General features: G+C 35.4%; 3 protein-coding genes across 4 annotated transcripts; 1 reads left to right on the top strand and 2 right to left on the bottom strand.

The window, feature by feature from the left end:
• Positions 1-1,421: 1,421 nt before the first annotated feature.
• LOC118733135 lies at positions 1,422-5,899 on the top strand. The gene is made up of 5 exons (XM_036462377.1): positions 1,422-1,803; positions 1,904-3,251; positions 3,318-5,444; positions 5,515-5,663; positions 5,725-5,899. Exons 1-5 carry the CDS (start codon positions 1,477-1,479, stop codon positions 5,785-5,787), a joined length of 4,014 nt encoding a protein of 1,337 aa, XP_036318270.1. The 5' UTR covers positions 1,422-1,476; the 3' UTR covers positions 5,788-5,899.
• Positions 5,900-6,299: 400 nt separating this feature from the next.
• On the bottom strand, positions 6,300-14,809 carry LOC118733136 (vesicle-fusing ATPase 1). 2 transcript variants are annotated; one of them, XM_036462378.1, is made up of 12 exons: positions 14,683-14,809; positions 13,364-13,573; positions 13,198-13,286; positions 12,823-13,041; positions 12,591-12,736; positions 10,871-11,352; positions 9,340-9,864; positions 8,992-9,282; positions 8,731-8,915; positions 8,499-8,657; positions 8,300-8,431; positions 6,300-7,278 (listed from the first exon to the last, which is right to left on the bottom strand). In XM_036462378.1, the coding sequence occupies exons 2-12, from the start codon at positions 13,370-13,372 to the stop codon at positions 7,167-7,169; spliced, it is 2,349 nt and encodes a 782-aa protein (XP_036318271.1). In that variant the 5' UTR covers positions 13,373-13,573; positions 14,683-14,809; the 3' UTR covers positions 6,300-7,166. The 2 variants fall into 2 exon arrangements, with proteins under 2 accessions (XP_036318271.1, XP_036318272.1); XM_036462379.1 differs by having other exon boundaries at positions 7,186-8,431; positions 14,683-14,808.
• A 700-nt stretch (positions 14,810-15,509) lies between these two features.
• Positions 15,510-17,187, bottom strand: LOC118733134 (cyclin-K). Its single transcript, XM_036462376.1, has 2 exons — positions 16,742-17,187; positions 15,510-16,673 (listed from the first exon to the last, which is right to left on the bottom strand). Exons 1-2 carry the CDS (start codon positions 17,093-17,095, stop codon positions 15,684-15,686), a joined length of 1,344 nt encoding a protein of 447 aa, XP_036318269.1. The 5' UTR covers positions 17,096-17,187; the 3' UTR covers positions 15,510-15,683.
• Positions 17,188-27,659: the final 10,472 nt, after the last annotated feature.

The raw sequence follows: 27,659 nt of genomic DNA, 5'->3' as shown, positions 1-27,659 counted from the left end.
ATTAAACGAAAACCAAACAAATGCATTTTACATATGAGGCTATGAGGATCAGAGAGGCATATCCACAACAAAATTTTTAGTAATATGAGAGAGAAAGATCTATAAAAATAAAATGCGGTATTTTACAAAAACAATTTCCACCTACGTGATACTACATATTATAGTAAAAGAATCCTATGAAAGGAGTTATTGTAAAAGAAAGCCCATTTCGTTTTAAAAAATTGTGATGAAATTTCATTTTAAATGACTCTTCACCCAATTAAGATCGAAAGTTTTGGGGAGTAACATCGATACACCAATATTTCGATGCATCGGAAAAATTAGCAACGATGCTAAAATGGCTACATTTCTTTATTCATTCCAATCGTTTGGAATAAACTGTTTTGTTTACTTATTCTTTAGAACGTTCCTGATGATATGTTAACGTATATTTCAAACGCATTCTGTTTATTCTGGCTGTGAAATAGGATTATCTGGAATGTATGAAGAAACGCAGCCAGTAAATCGCCAGAGAAACTTCAGGGCTATTCGCAATTCGGTTCATAAGAGCTGACAAATTTATGCAATTGCAGAAATATGCCATGAATTGTGAGCGGCCTATATTAAACTGTCATGGTAAAACTTTTTTAATCAGTTGATAGAAATGTCAACCAGAGTTGCAAGGCATAGCATTTTTATGCTATGGATTTTCGGTATTGCAAATTTGTCAAGCCATAACAAATGCAAATGCGTGTATTTTGTTTGTGTATTGCAAATAATTTGCAATACAAATTTGCAATGCAATGATGCTAGGCCATTTGCACCTTATCGCGAATAGCCGTATCGATATAACGATAGTCTACGATGTTTTACAATTTCTTACCGGCCGTCTTCACCTACTTGAAAATCTCGCTTGCAGTTTACTATTTTCCTAGCAAGCGAGGTGCGCCGCAGTGTTGCCACACATAGGCTTTTCCTACCAAGTAGGAAGGTTTATTTCCATTTGGTAGGTTGGTAGATTAGATTGGATTTTGGTAGGTTTTACGACAATAATATTTATTTGCGAAAAATAGAATATAAATATTAATCTCCAAATATTTTAGCAACCTTGAAAAGGACAAGTCCACCATTGTCCCATTTACCAAAGGAAGGAAAGTGAACTTGACTAGAAGAGCGAAGTATCTAGGGATAACTGTAAACGCATGGCTCAGTTGGAAAGTTGAAATAAATTACTTCAACTGAGCTAATAACATTTTTAAGGGAACCTATTGGAGCCATTTTAATTTTCTGCTCAAAGACACTTCCTTTTCTTGTACGATTGAAAAACAGGAATGATGGTTCAATGTACTAGATATGTCAGTTTTCAAAAAAACATCGAATGGATACATCGACTATATCGAGTGGAAAATTTTCGATGTATCGATGTTTTACCGAAATCCCTATTCTGTTCAAATTTTTCCAACGCGCCCGATGGCGCTTTGTAAAACGTAAACAACAATGCGTAAAGTCTCGCAACTTCCGCGCACATCCCGGGTTAATGAAAAAATAATTGATTATTATCTGAAATTCGGGCAGGAGCGTGATTTAGAGAAATATATGCGTCTATATTCGCCATGCGGACACCACTGTGAAAGCAGGAGCCGCAGTACCACAACCATCAGCAGTTGTCACAGTGAGGATGAAGGACGCATTTTCAGACGATTGTTTGATCAAGATACAGAAACATCTACAGAAAGCGATTCCGAAGCTAATGAAGTCGTTGTACCAATTGATTTGGAAACAAAAAATATGCCTGAAAAATATAAGAAGCCCAAGGGAGATGAGGTAAGTCGAACTCATGTATGTACATATATGCCTAGAAATTCATACATACATACATACATATGTATATGGGTATGTATAATTTTGTAACTTTCTCGTCTAGTGTACGTCGTCTGCTCCTGACCTGCACACGCCGCCACCACGTAGGCAAAAAGACACTGACACAAGACAAACGCAAACTCCTGAGTCCATTGGCAAGTCCCACAGGCGGCTCGAATGGGATTCATTAGGGGATGTGGGCTATAAGAAGTCTTTATCAACTAGTAATATAAGCATTTTAGAGCGTTCTGTACTTAAGGAATATTTTCAAGAGATATCGTCCATTAGCTCTTCGAAAAAAGAGGCAAAAGTTACTAATGATGGCGCAAATCAGCATAAGCAGGACAAACAAAAAAGCACCCATAAAGCCGAAAAAAATGGGACCACAAAAATTGATGCCAATCAAGCTAAAAAAGATAATAAACCCAAGGAAACAAATCAATCGAAACAGTATGTAGAAAAGTATACTCTCAGCCGCAACACTCCACCCCTGGCTTCTAGCACTATGATGCCTCCAAAAAATGAAATAGATATTTCTAATGCAGGGTCACGACCCAAACTAGTGTCCACAGGCACATCAATGTCGCTACAGAAGAGATATGATCAATACGCCCAAACATCAGTGCAGCCCTTGCCTCAACTTACATCACGAGAAGTTCAAGTTACTATGTCATCCGCTGCATCAGCAACATCTTCCACCGCTGCCGACACTGCGACACCCAGCAGTTTCGATTATTATTCCTCGCGATCGACTCATTCTACCACTGATGGCGAAGTTGCCATGAGGAAAGGGTCTTTAAATAATAAACCTAAAAATATAATGAAAACCAAAGAGCGCCAAAAACAACAACAACAACAACAACAACAAAAACAAATGCATCCATTCGTGGCAGGATTACATGAAATGCTAGCTTCTAATAAAACGGTTAGCTCAAGGAAAGATAGTATATCTAAAAACGCCAGTGAAACGAGCTTACAACAAGTACACGACACTTTAAAACAAATGCTTACTGAAAATAAAGAAAATTCTACAGCATCTTCGTCGTTATTAAATTCTCCACAACTGGATTTAGGCATCCAACTGCTTTGTTCACTGATAGATGCGCGAAGCTTAAATCAAAGGCAAAAGAAAAAACTTGTGCGAGATATTGTAAAACGTATATCCACACTTAATATAGATGACAACGACGCTGATGGAGGGGAACGATTGGCTAACCTCTGCGAAAATGCTGTATCTGCTCAGTCCAGTGCAAGTGGAAAACATATATCAACAAATCCTGTTATGGAGGCTACAATTAAATCTACTTCGACCGTTACGATTGCGAGAACGGCGAAAGGTCCAATCGATATCAGCGATATGCTCCCAAATAGCACTAGCGATGAAGGAGGAGAACAGCTGGTACATGTAAATGGTAAATGATTAAAAATGTTGAATATATGTATGTATTTTTCTTAGTTAACTTAAATTTTATTTTAAGTTATAAACAAACCATCGCCACCGACAACGTCAGCCAAAGCATTAGCGAAAATGGATAAAGAAGAAAGTAAGAATATACGAAAAACACAAGCAATGCAGACGCGCATGCGTACGGACTCACATGCTGAAAATGGCAATGCGCCAAGGCTGACGGATCTAGTTGGAAGTACTACAAAGGAAACTTCTAAAAGTTTAGTAAAAGCGCCTACAAGTGCGGAGTTGAATTTAGATGCCCACTCGGACAAAGACTCCTCTGTCTCAAAAGCAAGCACCACTTCTAGAGATGTTACTACACAGAAGACGCTAATCAATGTAGAAAATGCTGGAGCTTCAGACACAGATTTAGACGTAGCAGGCAATTCAACAATGCGCGAGTGGTTGAATCCTATGACGAAATCTGAAATTGAATATGAAGAGAAAAAGCTGGAACTTGCACGCCACGCCGCCAAGCGTGATAAAATATTAAAGCGCGTAAATGGTGAAAAAATGGATACCGAACGAAGATCGCAACTAAAGTGGATTCAGTCGGAAATTCAACGCTTAGAAACATTGCGCTCTCTGTTGTCCAAACCGAATATGGAGCGCGATCATGAAGGGGAAACTATACATTCGACAAATAATGACGCAACTGCACATGAAGCTGACAAGTTATACGACACTGTTTTCTCAGATCAGCAAATTGCATCTGTGACAACCCCGACCACATCCTCCACACTAAGCAGTGGTAACAAACCGATGCAGGAAATAGAAGTGATAATTGAAGAATCAAACGAAGATGTTATAGTGTTAGATGATAAAATAAAGCGTTCGAAGCAACGCAAGCGAGAAACCCAAACCGTATACGATAAACCCACCGAAACGGCCAACACGTATGACAATTTAACTGCCAGCAAGGCACGTTTTCGTACTGTGACCGAAACAGTTACTACGAAAGAAGAACAAGTGGCGCCAACTGAATCTGTACGGTCTGGTACACCCGTACCGTCATCACCACCAAAACAATTGTCCGCTAGCAAACAACGCCAGCAACAACGCTCCAAAATCGATACGCCGTCCTATGACAGTAATGACGGGGAGAGTGTTGGCTCATTTGCAAAGCAGCGCAAGCGTGAATTTCTAGAGCAATACCGCAACAAGAAGCGCATCCATTATGAATCATTGCTACATCAACAACAGCAGTTGTTAATTCAACAGCAACAGCAGATTATTCATGAATTGCAGCAGCGCTGCAATGTAATGTCGCATACGCCGGCAGGTGCGGCAGTTGGCCATTATTCTGTGCCGCTTAAAATGCACAACAACTATTGTCCATGTGTGGCAGAGCAGCGGCCTTACCATCAAGCATATTTTCGAAAGCCATGCAATGACATAACTGCCGCACCGCCTCGGCCACATACACAACCGCAATGTGCGCCATGCCCTCCTTGTCCACCGCGAGCTCAAACGCACCAGAGCGCTGAAGTCAACTATTCTCGTAAAACACGAACAATTCATAGCGAACAGTCAACTTCGTCAATATTTTGCATTTCCTCGGAAGTCTCCATACCAATGGGCTCAAGCAACACAACTAGTTCCACAACCACAACTACACATCAGTATGATGACGTCGCAGGCGTGGGCGCTATTACAGCCGGAGTTGGTGTGCAAACGGGCGCCTCTTTACGGCGCACGCAACCTATTTTTGGCAGGCGGTTGCCCTATGACCACAATCAAGCAAGAAATGTGCCAAACTGGACCACCTCCTATCCGCAGCCGGTTTGTTCGGGTCAATCGATTAGTGTGCAAGTAAAGCCAAAAGCCATAGCCTATGTTATACAATTTGACAAGAAGACAATGTCAACCACCACAACTACGACAACATCAACATCGCAACCCACTAACTCTATTTCGAAGCCCAGCAATGAAATGAGTGATTTGATGAACGCTGAACCGAAACTATGCGCCCTGCAAGATTACTTAGTACGTGCCAAACCCCAATTTGTAGCCCATACGAAGGAGCGTAAGGCTATACTTAATCAAATACAAGCGCTGCGTCAAGAACGTGGAAGAGAATTACGCGATATAATTGAGAATGCAAGTGAAAATTCCATGCATAGCCGATTGCAACGTTTGCCACCGCCTGCAACAAGTGAGAATCAACTGCGTTTTTTACGCTTTTGAATTTTTGATAATTTTAAACGTTTTCTTGGATATTTTAGAACGCTTGCGCATCTTTGCCACTAAAGAAATGAAAGCAATTACACAAAGACATTTTCAAAATTTGCCGGAGGTTGTGAAGCAAGAAGAGCGTGTACGGGAGGAACGCCAACGAAACGGGAATCGCTTAATAAGAGATATTTTCAATCAGGTTAGTTGTACTTTAACTGCTTATATCTAAATATATAAAAAATGATTTGTTTATTTTGCAGCGCTTACAGCGACGTGTTCGCACTGGAAAGTTATCATTAAATCACAGCAAAACAGTGATTTAAAGGCGCTATCAAGACAGTAACCAAATGTTTGTGAAGAAATTCAACTTTTTAGCGCACAATTTATTTCTTTAGCGAATTTAATATTTAATAAAAATGATAATATATGAATGGACCGTAGCGAAATATTATTGAAAATTGGGGCATAGAAGTTGATATGCCTTTACAGGAAATCTGTTATACTTTGTCAGCATTAGCTGTTGCAGATGAACGCCGTAACCACACAGATAAGTTAGGGTCTGAACCAACGGCGACGGGCCCTAACATCGACGCTCCTTGTGGTAAAATATCAGAGACAGACTTAACAACTACATAGCTCTCTCTCGGCTGAACTCAGAAGTGGCAAACACCTGCATCCAACTACTTTGCCCGCATTCTCGGCCTCAGACTCGTCTCTAGTCTGGGTATGAAGAGGTACCCTGGGGAGTTAAGCACAGCTGCACTTCCACAAGTTTGACCCAGTAACATTTTCGATCACAGTGAGTTTTTTTGTTATTAATTACTTTATTTTTTAATTTATTTTTATTAGCATTCGATTATAATTTAATTTCAAATATGGTTTACATACATATATGCAATGAAATAATTTAACCATTTATCTCGAGGAAATCAACAATATTATATTATAGATATTTTAACTTTTGTTTTAACTAATTGGACTTTTGACATAACTTTACTGGCTATTCTTCACTCTGAAACAAAATGCTTTACAAAAAAATATCAGCATAAGCATGACGCACTAACTTACGCCCGAACCTAATAAGTTTGGAATTGCTTGATTTTACTATTTAAATTATAAGAGTTTGAAAAAGAAAATGCATCTATAGATCGAATGCATTACAATCTGTTAGAAAAATACGCTGAATTCGCAAGGGGGTAGTTGGCAGGGATTTGACGCTGAAAGTGATGGTCCTTAATGGGAGGTATAACTTGTCAGCTAATGTTCGAGTGTGAATGAGGGCATTTTCTCAATCCTATCAATAGGTTTGTGTTTTTTTTTTTAGCAATACAATTTTCGAAGGTATTATATTTTTGAAAAGAAAACTCAGCATTTTCTCTAACATATTGTACGCATTTAGTTATATATAATACTACTAAAAATTATATTTACAATTTAATATTTAAAGAAAATGTACTACAAATATGAAGTTAGCTCCCTTAACACTACTAATTGAGACTTTGTTTTAAAGTTTCTTACAGCATACTTAGACATTCATAACATTTGAAAGATTTTTTTACGATTTAACAAGCAGGTAAATTGGTTTTAAAATTGCCTAATCTTTACTAACAAAAGCAAGCTAAATGGTTTACTTTAATATAATAGTTATTTATTAACAATTAACAAGTCAACCAGTTTTGGCGTAGTCATCATCGAGCGGACTTTATGAGGGCAAGGCCGAAGCGCAACACTTTCGATTTTTTCTTTTATTTAAGAGCTTGTGTGAAATCTTCTTTCGGAAGTGTGAATACATAGATTTCATGTGAATGTTGAATCTGCATATTTAAAAAGATTTGACGACACTGCTTTTCTTTACTATGTAATTCAAAAATTTACTTAACATTTTTTGGAATGTGGGGATTTAAGACGAATGTGTTATATGTATATGATACTATTGCAAATACAAGTATGCATCTTTGTACAAATGCACTACATAAATTTGGTTATGAAATAAATATTAAAAACGAAAGCCCGTATGTAGGACGGTTTAAGGAAGCGAAGCGAGGCTATCAGGTCTTAGAGGTGTTAGTGTTAAGAACGATGTTGAAACACGAATGTCTAGCATTACTTATAATATAACACAATTTCCGTAACTACAGCTTTTGGGAAATAGGTACTCATAAACTTCATACCACTCAATCACATATCACTCAGTAACTTTTTTGGTCAAAAATTCGCATTTAATACCTTTATTACGTTTTAATTCCATTTTAAAGCCTACAAAATGTTGCTAATTCTTATTTCGTTCACTCTGTATGTATGTACCTTAGTAAAATTCTCGTGTATATATGTAATTGATGCTCTTCTATCAAATCACTATTTTAGTACGTTTCTTTACTCGATTTAGTCCGGAAGATATTGTAAATGTGTGTACGGGAACGACTTCTGACTAAATACAGTACACCGAACGAGTAAAGGAACAGTGAGTTTGTTTTCTCACTATTTAATGGCTAGCTTAAAAACCGTCCACCAACACTGCTTACAATATGGGCTAAACATTGCCTTCTTTCAAAGTAATTAATGTTGCTCCACCAAATGTATGCATTTATATATATCGCTGCATGTGCACATGCATATTCTTTTTAAATGATTAGCATTATTACGTAATAGAATAAAATATTTTGTTTTTCATTAATTTTTTTGATCATTTTATGTACTTAGCTTTCCACTTGTATGTATGTATGCATATATGTATTTTTGTTAATTTATTACTTTAACACAATTTCTTTTCTTTATATTCAGAAAACGTCTTTAAGCTCCACTATCGAAAAATTTAATTCTCTACGATATAGTTACTGTTCTTTGCTACTCATTCCCAAGAAATTTTCTTCCTCCATTTTGGAGAGGAATTTAATAGCTCGATGCTGGGGCTCAGTTTGCCGCGCCATATCAATGAGACCGAGCAATGTTTTAATTCCAATGAATATCCTTTAAAAACAAAAGTTTTTAATTATATTGTGGTCAAAAGTACGCTATATAAACTATTGTTGCTCACCTCTTGCCCGCCATCTTTTTGCCAATAGCCTGTAATTCACCCTTGCTGAAAATCTCTGCATGCTCAAGCACGGCTACAACGTGTTCGGCACTTGATAGATTTGGTACGTGTAAGCTGGATGTGAAGGCGGTCAACATTTCCATTTCCTCGAGCACAGCCCTAAAGAGTTATTGATAAAAAAGGTGTTACTATTAGAAAATCATACATATTTGTTGTACAACGAGCTCATTACCGTCTACTTGAAGTGACCAAAATGAGCAATTTGCGTCCCTTTGGTGGCTGTTTCTTGAGCAAAACCAACAATGCTTGCAATGTCAGATTCGAATAACGTGGTCCAATTGAACCATAATCCAACAAACGTTCTACATTGTCTACTACAATGCAACTCAACGTAGAGCGGTAAGCATCATCGAAAATCTACGATGCAAAAAAAGAGAGATAAGAAAAAACTTAAAATTGTTTTAATACATTTTACAGCACATTCCGAATTTACCTTTCGAATGTGCAAGCATTTAGCTGATTCGGTATAGCCGACCATATCCTCTGGTGAGCACACTTTAACAAACGGGAAATCCGACATTTTGGCCAATTTAGCAGCCAGCGCTGTTTTGCCAGAATTGGGTGCGCCCTCAATGAGCACTGACACCAAGCCAGAGCTTTCGGTGGCCTTTGCCTGCTGCACATACAGCATACCGTCCTCAAGTACACTGGCCACAGGCTGGCCCCAATTGGTGATACCACGTGAAAGCATATTATCCAAAATTTCTTGTGCCGTGCCAAAAGCCTACAAAGCACAATTAGTCAAAAGCATTTTCAATTTTCAAAACACTCTTCAACTCACCGGTTTAATATCATTCTCCAACGCGTGCAGGAAGTCAGTTCGTGTTACTTTAAGTTTCTCCATTGCTTGTGGATCCACATGTACCTTGGCATCAGCTTTGATTAATCGATTCATAGCGGTGGATTGTGCCGCACGCACCAAACCCTCCAACTCAGCGCCACTAAAGTTCTTTGTTAATGCAGCAATCTCCTTGGAATCGACGTCGGGAGCAATCTTGTTGAATTCGCGCATACGCTTTGTGTGTATGTTCAGAATTTGCACGCGACCCTCTTCGTTCGGCAGGCTGATCTCCATTTGCACTTCCAAGCGACCGGGTCGCATCAAAGCTTCGTCAATCATGTCACGTCTGTTGGTCATACCAATAACCAATATATTGTTTAGCTGTTCTACGCCATCGATTTTGGCTAGCAATTGATTAACCACTGTGTCGTGCACGCCACTATTGCCAGCGACCGAACCACGCGCTTTGCAGATAGCATCGATTTCATCGAAAATTATGATATGCAAACCGCTGTTGGGGCCGAGCTGCAGAGAGAAATCGTTTTATTATTTGTTATTTTTTTTTGTAACATAATTTTTCTATACTTTTGTTTAAGAATAATATAAAAAAAAAACACATATCGCTCATTTACTAAAACCAGGGATCGAAAATAATATTTTTTTCGATATTTAGGCTGCATTTCTTTATTCATTCTGAACGTTTGGAATAAACTTTTTTGTTTATTTATTCTTTAAAACGTTCCTGATATATGCTGACGTATATTTCAAACGCATTCTGTTTATTCCGGCTGTGAAATGGGATTATCCGGAATGTATAAAGAAACGCAGCCTTAAATTCTTATTTGGAAAGAATTCAGTTCTTAGGAATAACGGTAACTTTTTTTTGTTGAATTGAATTTTCGCTAAAACTTTATAAGTGGTATATAACATTTGTATATCGTATTAAAGGCATTCTTAATTCTTATTGAACGATATCAAAAATTTTGAAATCCGTGCTTTTGTTTTCAAGATATTTGGATTTAAAAAAAAAATTATGAATTTAATCTTTGACCCTTGGTAACTTCTGTAGTTTTGTTTCCCATAAAAAAATATACCGTTATACTTGCTTCAAAAACCTCTATCAACGTCCTTGTTCAAAATTTGTCGCCCCGATTATCGTAATCGTGCCCTGCCGTCTATTTAAGCTTTTAGACAAAAAAAAAGTCTTGAGATCAGCGGTAATTTTTAGCCATTTGAAATTTGCACTTTATTCTACCAGAATTCAAGGGCAAAAAACTGCATACTCAGAATCTTTCTGGGAATTCTAATTAAAAAAACTAGAAATTTTTACGAAAGTTTGTTGAATTTTCTTTTTTAATATTGCACAAAGTTTGAAACTTGAATTTATACGTGTTTTTTTTAAGAATAAACTATGTTTTTATTAAAACAAAAACAAAAAAAAATAAAAATAATATATTAAAACTTGTTAAAATGTGGTGCGCTATAATTATTTCGACCACTGTATACCCACTTTCCTTTGCCCTTTACTTACCCTTTTCTCTTCCTCCTCAGCCTCAGCAAAGAGTCGTCGTATATTTGCTTCCGATTCGCCTACATATTTGTCCAAAATTTGTGGACCATTGACAATTTTTGGTTCGCGCGCATTCAACATAGTCCCAATTTGACGTGCCATCAGCGTTTTACCAGTACCGGGTGGGCCATACAGCAATATACCTTTGACGTGTTTGCAGCCCAGCTGCTCCACAAGCTCAGGGGGGAAGACACGCGATGCAAAAGCACGACGAAAGATGGCATTGAATTCTTTATCCAAGCCACCAATACCCATCTTGCCGAAATCCCAATCTGGATTGATGATACTCTGGCGTACTATTTTTCCTTTGGACTTGCCTTGTAAATTCAGCGAAGAATTCTCAGCTTTCTCAAATTGTACAATTGTATTGCCAAGTATACGACCAAAGCGAACATTCTTTGAAGTCGTTTCCTTGCCCTCGCCAAGTGACTTTGGATCTACAGCTAATGGAATATTTAAAAAGATTCATTCAAATTGTTTACGATTATTTGAAATACGAGTATTAAGATATTTCTTTTGAGAAACTCTGAGGTGAATAAATCGTTTGTGGGGCAAAAGACAATTTTTCGATACCATTTGCTTAAATTGTGGCGGTAAAATAAACATTTTCTCTGGGCTCTTACTCTGTAGTTCGAATCGATAGTAAATTTGTTCGAATTCGAACAATTGGTACTATAAAAGAGTTAGGCGTTCGAATAGAATTTCTTTTCGATTAGAACTACAGAGTAAGGGCCCAGCTTTTAACATTTTAATAAACCACGATTGCCTTTAACTGTATCGATAGTTACATATCGACTGCTGAGTGGACGATCGACCTATCTCGGCAGCCAGTTCGAAAACGCCTTTTCTCAGCGCCCTATTTCAGAATTTGGTTAAAGAATGCCCTATCTCAGGATTCGGTTCAAAAATACCCATATATGTAATACTCCTATATTGGCAGTAGGAATGTTCGATATCGTCTCGATTATTCTGAATATCGATATTTCATGGCACGATAATCGATTTTTTTAATCAATATTCCAAGGTCGATATATCGAAGACATCGATACTTTACCCGCAATGGATATTTAAGTTTAAATTTATTTTTCATCTATAAAAAAGTGTAATGGAAAAAACTAAAGTAGGTTTAATCAGCAGCTTGTGTGATTTATTTAGCTTTTAAGTTTGACATACCGCTTGAGTAGACCGGCATACCGTTTTAATCCTCAGTAAATATACAAGATGGAAATAACACATTTAGATGAGTTGATAGGCAGGTCTAATATTCTATTGAATTGGGAGTAGGATTTTCAGCATCGATTTTTCCGATATCGATATTGTTCAGCCCGATATATCACCATATCGATTTTAGATGCAATGAATTAAATCGATTCATGATATCGATACTTTCTTAAATATCGAGCATTCCTAATTGGCAGTAAACTCACAATAATTAACCAAATAATCACTTGCTAGATGTTAGTGTAATGTTTCTTTGAAATCCAAATTCAATGGGAGTTGCCCCTTACTAAAGAGAACTTATTTCAAGTAAAGGCCAAAAGGAAGATATTGTATTTTTAAAGTCTGTAGTCCTCATAATAACTCTTATTATTTTTGCTGGCCTAAATTCCCACTCAATTTCGTAAACATTCCTTCGACAGAAATGTGTTAACGGTTAACGCAATTTTTTTCTCACACTCACCTTCCAAAGTTTTTACTGCAAGCCCTAGTAGTTTTTTGCCTTGAAAATCAAATACCAAAGTCTGCCCAACAGTCAAAGGCATGCCAGCAAACTGCATTAAAAACTCCTTTGCCATCTGGTCAGAATCATAGGGCTCCTGTGATGTACTGTGGTGGAAAAAATTATCAAAACAAAAAAACATTAAAATTAAAATTTTGGAAGGAATAAATCAATAATGCGGTCAATCACTTACATTTTCTTTTGTAAGAAGTCTGTCTCGAATGATACAAGAGTTATGACATCGGAGTTGGCATCGAAACGATATGGTCTCACATCAATATCCTGATTAATGGAAAGGGTTGCCCATTTTCGTTGCACCAACGAAAAGCCTACATGACCCCTCGCTACTTCGTTGGTGTGTGCCAATGCAAATATATAATGTTGACCGGGGCCAGGTGATATGTCGGCATACCTTGAAAATGTGGAAGTTTAATTATTTTTAAAACTAAATACATAATGAATTCGTAAATGTATGAGTGGGGGCAGGCAATTGAGCATTTTTTATTTATGCATTTTTTCTTCAATAAATACCACCCCACACGTCGCCCTCTTTTTTCGTGTTACGTACTTAACATCTTCTGGAAAATCGTTGATATTCACGATGGCCTTGTTGGTCACCGACAATTCGTCCGTTGGACATTTCGTTGCTTTCAGACGCTATAAAAAATATGCAAGTTATTTTTTTTTTAGTTTATTGTATTTGTGTTGATATTTAAAACCGTTATTCAACCTACATAGGACATTTTCTTAGGATACACCTGCACAGCACGAATAACACACAATTATCGACTAAATCTGCTTTTGCTTGCGAAAGTCTCCAACCAGACTGGTAAGTTGATGAAAAAATCCAGGGAAAATAAGGGTAGATGCTTGTTCTTATTCTTCTTACACCGAATATCGATCCATAAGATAGCAGATGTGTATGTATGTATGTAGCTATGCACCTGCAATGCCAACAAATAGAAAACTTGTAAATTTGAAGTTAAATGTAAACAATTTTTAACAAATAAAAATTAGTTGGTAATTTGTATGGCAAAAAGTATGAACTAAAGCGTTCTAATACACCCATAATCTAATAATTAGGAGCTAAAAATTACATATCTTTATGCGTAAAAGTAGTGTTCTTTTATAAAGCTTTTCAGTATCAACGCCTATATACATAAGTATATTTATAAATTTATAAATAAATGAATTTGGAACATGATATGCACGAAGAGCCAGCAGATGACTGTGTGCAACCCTTTTAATTTATTTGCATTTTTTTTCAGTCAGTACCGTTAAAACAGCTTCCGTCTATTTTAAAATATTAGTTGCGTTCCCAAACTTTTCTGGGTTAAAACCTGTAAAACTGTCAAAAGGCAAAAAAGCCAGAGAACCGAGTGCGGGGAACGCTTTCTGGTAAATTCCTGTAAATTGGCAAGAAATTTCTTGCGAGTTAGGGAACGCAACTATTGACCTATTGTTTGCTGCATGCTTGCTCCAAAATGCACTTAATATCGCATGCAATAAAAAAATTAAGTGTCATGCTATTGAAATTCGGTGTTGATGGAGGTTTGTCAAATGTATGTCAAAGTTTGTTTACGTTTGCATCAGCAACATTTTTTTCCATTGCTCACAGTTTGATTGCAAATCCGGGTTGGCCATAATGGGCTCGGGTATGAGATCAGTGGCTGCGCTATAGATACACACATATGCTTCCACTTGTCGATAAGGGGAGGGAAAGATCTTATGTGCCCCTTTGATATGCTTCGTCATATTTTTAGTGTCAATAGAAGAAGTCCGGGTTGTAGTCTCTAATATCCAAAACAAAACCACGTCATTGTTGCTTTAATTTCACAACATCGCTGGCGGGCGTACATACACCGCTGGCCAATGGATTCCGCGGAACATTATACGCTGGTTCACATATCCTTAGATTATTACTGCATTGCTAGCTGTTTATAGTCAACGAAAAGTAGCCACGACGACGCATACTTTATGAGCAAGGACAGGAACGGTCTTTGGACGGTTTCTTGTGCGTGTCAGGCTGTGCTTTTATTAATGTTGTTCTTACCTATCCTTTTGGTATTAGCCGAATTAATTCCGTGACTTTTATAAAGATTTATACTTGTTTTTTCACGCATTTAACACTTTTCCGCAAATAAACTTGTCCACTGATTGCTATTGAAATTGGCTGATGACATGTATGCGCAGAGATGCCAGAGTTTTCAAAAAATTCCCCAAATGATGGCAAATATATCGGTGCACTGTTTTCATAAATTTTACAAAACGTGCAGTTTTCTAAAATCGCATACATATCTGTGGTCATATGGAATAGTAGCTTAAGTCGAGAGGCTGGCTTGGATATAGTGTGCCATTTTTAATTTAAACCACAAGAAATATTTGATGCCACATGAGAATATTGCCTTGCTATTATCAGAACTATTCCTTTCACGTTTATTTGGCAAGAGTTATTCAACGGCTTGAGACCAATGCATCATTCGCAATCGTATCCTGCGAATTGCACATTATACTAAATCCTGTCTCCCGACTCATTGTTTTTCCGAATACGGTTAAGGAAATTTCAATTTTTGCAATATTCTTACAGGGCTCGGGGGTTGGTTTTGGAGCAGATTCAATGCAAGGTGCTTACACCCCTATTGCGAGTAGTAGATGAACGACTCTTATTCGATTATCGCTTTTACATGGTATTGTGTATGTCGACTTCTCGTTCTATAAGCGACTGTGAATTGTTTTTTTATCGCTCAGTTTTCTACAACTCTTTATTGAAGAAAACGACTTTGAAAAACCACGCATAATCGATAATCGACTAACAGTCGTTTATATACTACTAGTCCACACACGCATTAGGGGTTTTAGAATTTACAATTGACTATAAAATTATTCTTCTGCGCATAGACCCAAGTCCCATTAACACACACTTGTTTTATTCTAACTTATTTTTAATCGCATGTATACAAAGCATACAATTATTAAAAACATAAATTTTTTAAAAGCGACTATATAAACAACATAATTAGTTTAGTTTTTTGACAAGTGATAGCATACTTTACATCACAGGTAATTACGTCTGGAGTACTGTGATCCCTGATAACCATGCTGAGGTGCTCCGCCACCACCACTGGGCCCTGCTGGCATCGAGGCGGGCACATTTGATGGATAATGAGAATTTGAATTCAACGCTGGCCCTCCCCAAGCTGCAGCCGTTGGCATACCATAGGGCCCCATTGCCGGCGGAAGGGGAGGAGGCACGACTCCAGATGGACCACCTGGAGCGCCATAACTATGCGTAGGTGCTTGCGGCGGGGCGGGTGCTGCAGAATTGTATAGTGAATGTATTGGATGATTTGTGACCGGAGGCGGATATATGTTGTGATAAGTTGAAGCCATTCCGACCGTTGGTATAGCGGCAGGCTCACTAACCGTAGGCGCTATTGGCCCAGAGTTAGCGAGTGATTTGATAGACTGAATGTTAGTAAGCTCTGCAGCCGGTGGTACTACAGCGGATGATGCTGGTGCTGTTGTCGTGGTAATAGTAGCTGGCGCTGGTTTTACTTTTGCAGCAGGTGAACCAGTGCTAACTGTTGTTATTACCGGCTTTGTAGGCGTAGGGCTATCAGCGCGGCTTGGAGGTTTCTGAGGCGGACTGTTTTGCTCAGATGGTTCCTTTTGATTAGGTTGATAGAGATCCAAAACTTGATGGCAAATATCTTCAAGGATTTCCATTGTAACATCCGAAACGAACATGTCCCACCATCGATTATGACTGGGCTGACGTCCCACCCAATCGACCACAGTGAATTTACTAAGCTTACTAGCGAGATGTATTAGTGCAACCGCTATTATTTCAGGCTCCCATTGCAGGCATACAACGGTACTTAAAGAGTCATTAACAAAGTTCCACGCCATTTGTACCATTTTCTGTAATTTAACTTGATCACCACGGAAGCACTTGGCATATTTAAGCAAAAACGTGTAGGGATGCTCCACTTGTAAGTCAAATTTAATAGTTTGCAACAAAATACGCTCCAATGTCATAACCTCCTAAAAAGTAATTGAAAAAGGTTTAATTATAAATGTACTAAATACATATTCGTAGTTTCAGTACTCACCTCTTTAGGATCATCGCCAAAGGAATAAAAATAAGTGTCCGATAATAATGTCCTTGCTATTTTTATAATGTCGCGACATTTCTTCGGGGTCTCTTCAACTTTGCCAGCCAGAAAAAGGCAACAGCATGCAGTAACATATCGTGGAAAGCTTTTGAAAGAGTGAAACATATAAAATCTATGAAAGTATACTACGCCGGTAGCCATCGTGTTGTGACCCAGTCCCATTTGTGTGCCACAATTCATAATAAAGCGAGCACCTTCTTTGCGATATCGACGTTCGGTCTCAAATGATATGCCATCGAGGATGGAAGGTGTATCACGTAAATCCTTTTTATCATAATACCAACAAGGCATAGTTTTATAAAAAATGCTTATTAAATTCAAAGTGCTGGAATAATTAGAAAAAAATTACTCTATTTCACACGAATCCTACAGAACAACTGTTGACAAAGATGACGTTTATCTGTTTACAAAAACGAGCTGCCATTACGTTGTCCATACAGGGTCGCATTTCCATACGTTTGCTAATATTAGGTGTGTATAGTAACAAAAAGTAGGTACTAATTTGTACTGGAACCTGCAAGTTTTTAATAGAAAAGTGTATAATAACCATATATGTAATACTCCTATATTGGCAGTAAGAGCTAGTACCGCCCGAAAACACTACAGTACAGATATATCAATTAACATGATTCAATAATACATAATGATTGAATCATAATCAATTAACACGTGCAAAATAAAAGGAACACATACATATCGTCGCCTGGGTAAAAGATTGTCGTAAGCGCCATTTTGACGATTTTTAGTTCTAGATGCAGTTATATATTTTAAAATAAGGTCTTTCGATTGGTGTTATCAGTTCTTAGATATCTCCTTTAGTTTCCGAGATATTGACTACAACTTTTTCGATAATTTAGTAAAAATTTAGTTGGTAGTGCAGTCATATTAAACTAATCAATATCTTAAAAATGGTGTTCTCCATTTATGGATATCTCCTCTAGTTTCCGAGATATTGAGTAAAAAGTGTCGTTCATTTGGTAGATATTTTGATCACATTTTGTCTTCTGAACCTACCCATTTGGTGAGTGATCGTTATGCGTCTTCTGAACGGCTTGATACATTAGCTGTCAAATTCAACTCCCAAAGGTACACACCAATATGTTGTCTCAAATGGTGGGAAAAATATTATGATCATCTAACACGCAACTGTTCAGTTGATCAGAAGTACACAACAACGCGTTCAGAAGGTAAAATCGCAACAGTTACTGAGCTGTTGCGCCTTCTAAACGTGCCCATTGCATGTTTGAAACTTGTGTTTGTAACAATGTTCCTTGTGTATTCGTCGCCTTATTCTAATAACCCAGTTATGCATACTTGCACAGCATGAACCAATTAGAATAGATCTGACCGGTTGAGAAACAGCCATTTGTAATAGCAATTGAGAAAAAAGTGTGTGACGTTCGTAATGTTTCCTATTTCTGTTTTGCTTGATTTTTAAGAGATTTTCAATAAATTTTTTGTGAAAATGTAATTAAAATGAAGTACGTGGTGATTGGTTGCAAAAACACGTACAAATTGATTAGCACAAACATGTGCTGCAAAATTGCTTGCATTTTTGCTTTATGCTTCGTCTTCATATTATTTGTTTACTTTTCAAAGAAAATAACATGGCGCCGAAATTACAAACGTCAGCCAGAAAATTACTTTTTTCTTTTGCTTCATCTTGTCAGATCTTGTGTAGTTGGATCATGCTTGCACTGCTATACCATATTTACGTAAAAATCAAAACCCAACAGAATTCTACATGTTAAGTGCTATGCGTCGGGTAACCGCTTACTGCCATCCCTAAATTGGCGCGTCAAGCAACTGTCAAAAATTCTCATGCTCATACAATTTGTATGAAGCATCCGACAAAAACGCGCCGCTAACGCCGAGCAAATGGAATTTTAATTTTTGACAGGGCGTCACATGTTTAAGTTGGATGCAGAAGACGGAAAGAAAGAGAAGGGACAAAAAAGTGAAAGAGGAAACGAGAATAAAAACGAGAGGACCTGAGAAAACGTCAAAAATAACGACGCGTCGATTTGGTGATAGCGCGCGCTGACACTCGTTGACAATGGATAACGCAACGCTTAGCGCTGCAATTTAGGGACGACAGTTACACGTAAAGCCCATTTAACAGATTCTTATGTGACAACTCTCATGCAAAGCTAAGTATGCATAACTGGGCTATAAAACGCATTACCAGGATATCCTTATGTGAAATGTAAACGTAGCTTCATACGTAATAGCAAATAACTAATAAGATCTGGTAGCCCCATAAGTTTGTTCGTTTTTTTGGCATTTTGGAAAAACGAAGCATTTCCTATACGGTAATTTATAATGGCGCCGTTTTGTAATGTGAGCAAACGTTTTCGATTTTATTATTTTACGAGTATATTTAATGAGCTAAGTTCAACAGAAAATGCAAGAAATGAAGTGAGTGTTGAGAAAAGAATTGCAAATTATGCTAAATGCATTGTTTTGATGAGAAAGTTACAAGCCTGGGTTTAAAAGTTAACCAAGTGAGTTAAGCAAAATTCATAAGAACAGGGCGTATAAAAACTCACCAAGCCTGTTTCAGGTACTTCAGGATTTGCAGGAAAAGCTATTTTCGCTATTAATAAACCGTACGTTATTTTTTTCAGTTAAATAGGTTGTGAAAAGATATACTGCGAAGGGCACATTAAACTTCCCGACTCTTTAAACTATGGACGCGTACACAACAACCAGATCTCTGGCCTCCACCAAGTAAGTAAAAGACTTAATTTTTTCTTTATTTCGGATTTCATCAATATCTTGCTTTGTTGTTGATTATTTTATTTGTATATAATTTAGATTCATAAAATTGAATATTAAGTTTAAAATATAAGTAGATGTATAAGTAAAAAAATGTGTTGCACATAGCGTTTTCATAGTTGTATTTCTTCATTCCATTTGTTTTCTTTTATGTTTCTATAGTTTTAGTTTAGTGAGTTAAGTTACAATAGTTTAGTTAAGTTTGTTTAGTAGAAATGTAACTAGGCTCATGTTCATTAAATCATTATACCTCGCAGCAATACCGTTTTTTTTTGTTTTTCAATACATACGATTTAATATGTTTCAATTAATTTTTTTAATTGATTTTATAATTGGTTTGATGAGTTCTCCCAGAAGAACTAGAAGATAATTTTTGTTTTGTTTTCTGTAATTTAATTTTATTAAAGCCCCAATACGGAATGAATATCTAATGCAATTCTTGATACTTTGTTTATTTGCAATTTCCTTACCGTCATTTATGTTTTTGTCTAATTTATTTATTGAATTAGCCTATGCGAATAATATTTGTTGGAACGCAACTTTGTCTTCACAACTTTAAGACTAAAGACTGGAAAGAGTTTGAGAAGTTTGCATTTGCAGATTTTGAGAGAATGATCTTAATTTATGCATATATTTTATGTAAGTATGTATATATGCTATGAGAGTAGTTATTACATACATACAAATGTATTTGAATATGCAATTACTTTTAGTACATACTATGTCAGTACGTAATCTCTTGCTTACCCATACAGTGTGTTAAAGTGCTGTGATAAATGTGCTAATAGGCTTCAGTAGTGAATTTTTAATTTCGTTTCTGTTTTTGAGGCAATCGCCCAGCTAAGGAGTCGTGATGTTGGTGTTGCAGTTGCTGCTGTTAATCAAAGTGTCAATGCATGCGTGTACTCGGTATGTGGTGGCGTTTACATTTCTTAATTTATAGACACTTAAACTGTAATTAACATTATGTTGCTTACAAAATATGGTATTCTCCGAGTTCTGCAAAGTCCTTGCATGGTGCACTGATTGCACGGTTTGCAAAGCTGTCCCATACGAAAACCGGTTTTTACCGTGCAATCTGTGCACGCTGCAAGGGCTTTGCAAGACTAAAAGAATACCCCTAATAATTTTTTAATATACATATTTATGTATGTATTTTATTCAGTATTTATTTTTTTTTTTAGTTTTAGAATTGCTTTAGTAGGTGAATGCTACAACTCATAGTTTATTTTTTCAAGGAAAGAAAAGTATAAGGATTTTGACAACTTTTAGAAGTAGATAGGTAGTGCTTCGTGGATTTAAATCTTAGTCTATCATTAGACGGCATTTCAAATTGGTTAAATATTTCTTTTAGTATGTGGCGGCCGCTGTGGTGTAGTGGTTAGCAGTGCGCGCACCATTCCGCAGAGCCTGGGTTCAAGCCCGGTTCAACACAACATCTAAAAAATAATAATAAAACAAACAAGTTTTTTTCTAATAGCCATAGCTTCTCATAAAAATATAATCGCCGTTCGGAGTCGACGTAAAACTGTAGGTCCCTCCCCTTTGGGTGACAACCTCAAGGTGCACGCCACAAATCGGAGGAGAAGCTCGGCCAAACACTAACATGTGTACATACCTATGTGTAAGCGCCAATCTATTATTATTATTATTATTAAGTGACGTCAGGTTAGCGTTTCATGACAGGAAGTAAAAAAAAAATCTACATATTTATGTAAAATTGTATGGCACTTGGATTAAAATAAGGTAAATAACGTCTCTACATACATAATTTGCAAACGTTTTAAGAGATGTTCATACAGAGCAAATGAAATTAGGCTTTTGAAAACCGTTCGAGTCAAGAAATAAGAATTGTTATACATGTACATATGTAAATACAAAGTGCCGACTTAACAGCTTTGATGTAGGCAATAGGTTTGTTCGTCGAAAATCCAGCAAGAATTATCGAACACTCAAAATATCAGAGAGTAAGAAAAAATTCTCTCTCATGTTGAGAAATTTGCTAATTTTTGCACGCACGCAAATTTGCAGACATTTGCACGGTTGCTTTTCAAACATAGTAAATTTTTATAGAATTTTTAAAATTCTTTCAGATGGACAAAAACAGGATAAACATGTATATTTCTGACTTTCTTTAACATACATTTCAACTTCTTTATCGTACTAGCTGTTGGGTTTCTTAAATCGGCTCTGATTGCAATTGAATTCCGGTTTGCGAAGACAATTTTTTTTCCGACAAGTTAAGTTCAAATCATTGTAATTAACTAAATTAATTATATCAACAAGTATTTACTTCCTTTTTTCATAAAAAAAAATCGCTCATGTTTATAAATTTTTAAATTTAACGAACTTATTTATTCAAATTATCGTAGACAAAAATGCAACCATGTGCCACAATCATATGTTTTTCGTGATTGTAAATTCTTGCTGGCTAAAATTTTTCCACCAAAAATGTGCAACTTCTCTCGGGAGAACTCTCACTTAGCGCTCTCAGTTTTTGAGAGCTGGATAATTTTTTGGTCTGCACGAACGCGATTTGGGCAAAAATCATGATAATTCGTACAAATTCGTACAAATTTTTTTGCTCGACGAACAAACCTAATATAAGGGTGATGTGAGAGTTCTAACAAAAGCCCAAACATATTGTTAAGGTACGGTTAAACGTGGCATTCCAAGCGCTTTTTCTACGAATTTATATAAAGTTATAAAAATGTCGAATAAAATATGAAAAAATACGTGTAATTAATTTATTTTACTAATATGGAGTAGTTATGTATTAATGTGTTAGACATTTTATGACTGTTTTGTGCACATTTTAACAGGTTTAGTAAATTTTTCAGGTCATTAATTTGGTTATAAGCATAAAAATGTCTGGTAACATATTTGAAAGTGGACTTGTCTGCATTCACTGTGTAAACACACAAAAAGTAGTATCGGAAAGTTTGATTTTCAGAAATAAATACTGCTTTCGAAAGCCACATCACATGCAAGGTGTAACTGCTCCTGTAATCTCTTTTGGAAATTCTTGAGTTTGACACACTTTTTGTAGAGGACTTGCACTTGCCACGTCTAACAGCTACTTTAGGCAACAAAGGAATCCAACTTTCTGCATTTACTTGCGTTGTACGTGTGAAATTAGGGTACAATAAGTAATTGCAGCGATTTAAAAGTAATATAACAACAATTTGTATGTAGTTATATAACTTTTGGTGAACAGGTCAAGTTGAAAGTCAGAAATAAGAAATTAAAAGGTTAGACGATGAAATTAAGAGAATAAAGAGTACTCAAATATACTATATTTTGATTATATTTATATGTTACTTCATTTCTATATATGTATGAATATAACATTGTGATTGTGATATCAGTTATTTATTTTTTTTAGAATTAAAGGTGCTTACTAAATGTTTACAATGATTATTATCATTATAACTACAAAATGGGCTCGTAGTTCTTTATTATTTTTAGTTTTCTTTTTTTTTTTATTTGTTATATGTATGTATGTACTTTTATATTCATATGCGACTTTATACTATCCTTTCATAAATATTGTGTCATTGGTCTATTCCTATCTTGCTAACAACCGGTCATGCAAGATTTCTAAAAGTGCAGATTTTGTGTGTTTTTGTTAATAAATCTCTGGCAACATTGCAAGCATTTTCTTATTACTTGCCAATATCTCTATTTGATTTTAATTAAAATATTCTTAATTAACTCTGCGATGTGTTTTTAGTGCTTTCAATATGCTTGCATTTACTATGTTATTAATTGGGTAAGGATTTATGTATTTTACGGTATAGGGCTTGAGAATTTGTTTCAGTTAAACCTTTGATTTATTTTCAATGTTAAACGACGTGTATGGAAGTAGTGCTTGGTCGATTATCTATATATGTATACAAGTTAATGCATATAGGCAAATTGACGAACAAAAAAAAAGGTTAGCTATTTTGCCAATGTATACGATTTTGGGGCTTTTTTATTCAATTGCTCGCGAGTTGGAAATATGAAAGAAAGATCGCATTTCATTGTCAATTCTTGCGTTAATATTAGCAAACAGCTAAATTACCGATTCGCGAGCTTTATTGTTTGCAACTCTTGGTTTTAATTATTTCAATTTGCTAATAGTGCCACCTCGTTAAAAGGCGTAATATTCTGAAAAAAATTTTAATATTGCACACTAGCTATAGTTTTTCTCTTTTGGTATTGCACAGTTGTAAACGTAACCCATTTTAACTTCGAATCGAATTTCGTGATTTTTGATTTGCAAATGTATTGTGACTAATTAAAAAAAAAGGCATTTTTGTAAGGGCTGAGATTTAACAGTTAATAATTGGTCAATCCTCTCTCAACAACTCCTCACAAGCCTGTACAGAGTCGGACAAAACATAAAAAAAATTGTTGTAGACAAATTTATTTAATTTACATACATATGTATGTACATATACACACATCATTCCATCATTCATATTTTAGTGAAGATTCTCAATTGTACTGTGTATGATCTGAAGAATATGAATGCCATTTTGGAACGTTTTTTCTTTCGCCGTATAAAGTAGTTTGAAATTTCGAAATTTTGCAAAAATTTTCAATTGAAATTTGGATTATTAAAATGTAATCGGTTCTTTCACAGACCAGCTAAATTATTCTTGAGCAAAGCTTATCCATCACTTGTGTGTTTTCCAAAAACGAATGATTTTTACTCGTCCATAATTTATTCATTGAACTATGGTAATATTTGTAGACCGAACCATGCAGCATGCAGTTTACAGAAAGGTTACGTTTGGTTTTTGATGCACTGGCACTTTGGTCGGCCAACGCAATGTACATCGTTGTATTTATTTGCCAAACTTTGGAACGATGGTCAGCCTCGTCTTTTTTGAGGTAAACTTTTTTTAAAATACGATGGAGACTTCAATTACGAAACGTTCTACTCAATATGTTTTGCTCGGCACTGTATCTTTAATGGAATGGAGTAATTTTGGTGCTTCTTGCTTGTAAAATACCAGTTTTTCCCCTGTGCTGCTTTCTTCTTTGGTGTAATCACATAAGCTGCAACTCTAAGCACTTAACACTTGTTCGTATTATTTTAATTATTTTTCTTTTGTTTCATTCAATTATTCATGTTCAGTTACGTACTATATTAGTTTTCGAGATTTTATTTTATTTAAATATAACTGCTTATTAATTGGTTTAGTTTATATACCTTATATTTTCTATTAAAAATAAGTACATACAAATTTATTTTTTTAACAGAATTTAATATGTAATCATAATTGTAAAAAAATTAAATAATAATTACAATTACATATTTATTTATGATTTTAATTTCCTATATACATATGCACATATGCAAGCTTGTACATATGTATTTACTTAAAATCCCCTTTAAGATGGCGTAAAAGTATAATAGGAAGTTTAGAAAGGGTTTCGCTTAAGCACAAAGTACAGCAATTCTATAATTTACATATGTACAACAACATAAGGGGACATTCGAACTTATTTGTAAATTACAACATTTGAAATGGAATTTTTTTACCTTTTCCCATATATTTTTTAAAGCTTGCTGCTTATTTTTTTTCTCCATACATTTGCTGTTACTTTTTGTTTTTTTTTTTTTGATTTTTACTATATTGCATTTTTTTACTTATTTATTTTCAAATTAAATGCGCTCAAATGCTATTTGCTGTTAAACATTAACTATACATTTACACAAATTTATTAGACTTTGGAAATTTAACAATATTCCTCTCGTTTGCCATTGCAGTGCAGGCAATTTAATTATATTAGGTTATGTTACTTCGCGAAGAAAAAAGAAAAAACACTCAAAACTTATGGTGCATTTTTATGGTTTTAAAATATTTAACTTTATTATATTGCACAATATATTGTTTTTTGGAGCGATATACACAAATGTTAGCAACTTCATATATATGTATGTACATACATACATATGTACTACATACGTAACTCTTTTCTTTTTCATTGGAGTTCTTTTGATTTCATGGCGACCGCTGCCTAATTACATACTGAATATGTATGTAGATACATACATACTATATCGTTTGTCTTCGCCCAATTATTTTATAATGATACTCCTGCAACAAGCGCTAACGATGCGGATTTAAAATTGCTTATATTTTTATTATTTTTTTGAAGGAATTCGGTGTGTGTGTGTGTGTGTGGTAGAATAAGTAAAGTCTTTGACTTAGTATTATTATTGTTTAATATTTGTTTTCAAATACTAATTGTATGCATGCGTGTGTTTGTTTTGTTTATAATGAAACTATGTATGTATTATCCTTTGTTTATTAATTTGATTTGGCGTCAAATTTAAATAAGTTCTTTTAAAATCTATACAGTTACTTATAATTGTGATGCGAAACACACTTAAATGTACGCTCGTTTAATTTGATCTTTTATTACTGCTCATTTTAATAATTTTTTATATTTATTGTTTATGAATCATGATTTGGCGACTATATTATATATGTATATATGTATGTATGTATGTAACATTATGCCCGTATGCCCTCTTTGTTCTATGGCCGTGTTTCATATTGGAACTTTTCTATGGCCAAAAGCAAAATAAAAGTTTTTCTCTTCAAATCATGCTTTAAAACTAATTATGTATGTATGTATGTACATATGCTCGCATAATTCTTCTTTTACTTACATATGTACATATATATTTTTCTTTTGCTTCACTGTTAATTTTTCAAAAACATAATAAATAAGTATGTATTTAATTTGCTATTTAAAGTAATTAATTACTTTTATTTCACCACCTTTCCTCATGCATTTGTTAACCTCCAAACGGGTCGCGGAGTGCGCTTGATACATTTCGAATAAGCAATAAAAATGTCACTCTCTCAATTGTGTGCTATAATCTTTCGTCTAACTGTTGTTAATACAACTATTCAAGAACTTTCACTTGCACCTAATAATAATATGACATACTTTATTATTTTAATGTTTTAATGTTTTTTTGAATTTCCTATGCTTTTATCTAATTTAACAAATCCTTGCTTGTTGTTGTTGTTGTAGCGGCTACTAAGTAGTCCTTGCTTGTAGATGTTTTATGTTACGAAAAATACTTGGGGATTTAATTTTTTACGAATAAGCTCATTCACTAATTTTCGAATGAGTTGGAGCAAATTTCACATAAAAGTGTTTTCCTTTCTTGAATTTTCTACTACAAATCTCATTTACCTGACCCCAATAATTTGTATACCCTTAGCATTTGGCAGAGAACGAAATTGTTAGCAATAGTATGTATTTCAAATGCACACTGTAAAAGTAACATTCACGCATTATCTTATTCAATTTCAAGAGAACTAAATAAAACATAAATTTAATTTTTAGCTAGAATCAAATAAAAAAAAAACATCTTTTATTAAAAAAAAGTCGAATATGAATGAAATGCAGTTCTCTTTTCCATCAAAAATAAAGTACCTAAGTACCTCATTTCAAAATCCTAAAGCTATAGATCCTAGTGTAATATCTATAGTGTTGCTTACTTAAAGATTCTGGGGGATATATAATTTTTTTACTTTGCCAAGACATGCGAATCTTCAGAGCCTTTGAAATACAAATTGTTTAATTTAAAGTTACTCTACTATCATATATACACACATATCGTCGTTTAAAGAACAAAACCGCGTATTAAGAAAATCCAAAACCTCGTATCTGAGGTTGCCCAAATTTTATAGGAGAGAGTAAAACTTGTCTTATTTCAAACCGTTCCCTCTTTTATTCCTAATTATCTCTTCTTCTTATATCTAAGTAAGATATTTTAGTATAAATGGATAAGGGCTTGATGCCAGAAGCCTCGTGTGAGCAAATAACTTTTTTGGCGCAAATGTCAGTTACGAGGTTTTGTAGAACCACGATACGCGGTTTTGTACTTTAAACGGCGATATGTATGTTCATATAGATACATACATAGCTAAAAGAGGTGCGCTAATCAGCTTCACGAAACGGAACTGAAGTATTTCGAGTAAAATCTGACACTCAGATAGTTTATTCCCAACCCATAAGAAATTTTCTTTGGCATATGCCATCGAAAGAGCTAAAAAAT

The sequence above is a fragment of the Rhagoletis pomonella genome, unplaced genomic scaffold (genome assembly GCF_013731165.1).
Source record: "Rhagoletis pomonella isolate Grant_MI unplaced genomic scaffold, Rhpom_1.0 Rhpom_scaffold_00002, whole genome shotgun sequence".
Lineage (NCBI taxonomy): Eukaryota > Metazoa > Arthropoda > Insecta > Diptera > Tephritidae > Rhagoletis > Rhagoletis pomonella.
This window is presented reverse-complemented; position numbering and strand designations above follow the sequence as displayed.

What these genes read in the sequence shown, in the direction of transcription:
- LOC118733135 (XM_036462377.1), top strand. Translation starts at nt 1,477, where the DNA reads ATGCGTAAAGTCTCGCAACTTCCGCGCACATCCCGGGTTAATGAAAAA. An exon ending in TTTGCCACCGCCTGCAACAA is followed by an intron (nt 5,445 to 5,514) that starts GTGAGAATCAAC and finishes TGGATATTTTAG; the next exon opens with AACGCTTGCGCATCTTTGCC. An exon ending in TAAGAGATATTTTCAATCAG is followed by an intron (nt 5,664 to 5,724) that starts GTTAGTTGTACT and finishes TTTATTTTGCAG; the next exon opens with CGCTTACAGCGACGTGTTCG.
- LOC118733136 (XM_036462378.1), bottom strand. An exon ending in TGCAGTAAAAACTTTGGAAG is followed by an intron (nt 11,353 to 12,590) that starts GTGAGTGTGAGA and finishes ATATTCCATTAG; the next exon opens with CTGTAGATCCAAAGTCACTT. An exon ending in AATGCTTGCACATTCGAAAG is followed by an intron (nt 8,916 to 8,991) that starts GTAAATTCGGAA and finishes TTTGCATCGTAG; the next exon opens with ATTTTCGATGATGCTTACCG.
- LOC118733134 (XM_036462376.1), bottom strand. Translation starts at nt 17,095, where the DNA reads ATGCCTTGTTGGTATTATGATAAAAAGGATTTACGTGATACACCTTCC. An exon ending in TTGGCGATGATCCTAAAGAG is followed by an intron (nt 16,674 to 16,741) that starts GTGAGTACTGAA and finishes ATTACTTTTTAG; the next exon opens with GAGGTTATGACATTGGAGCG.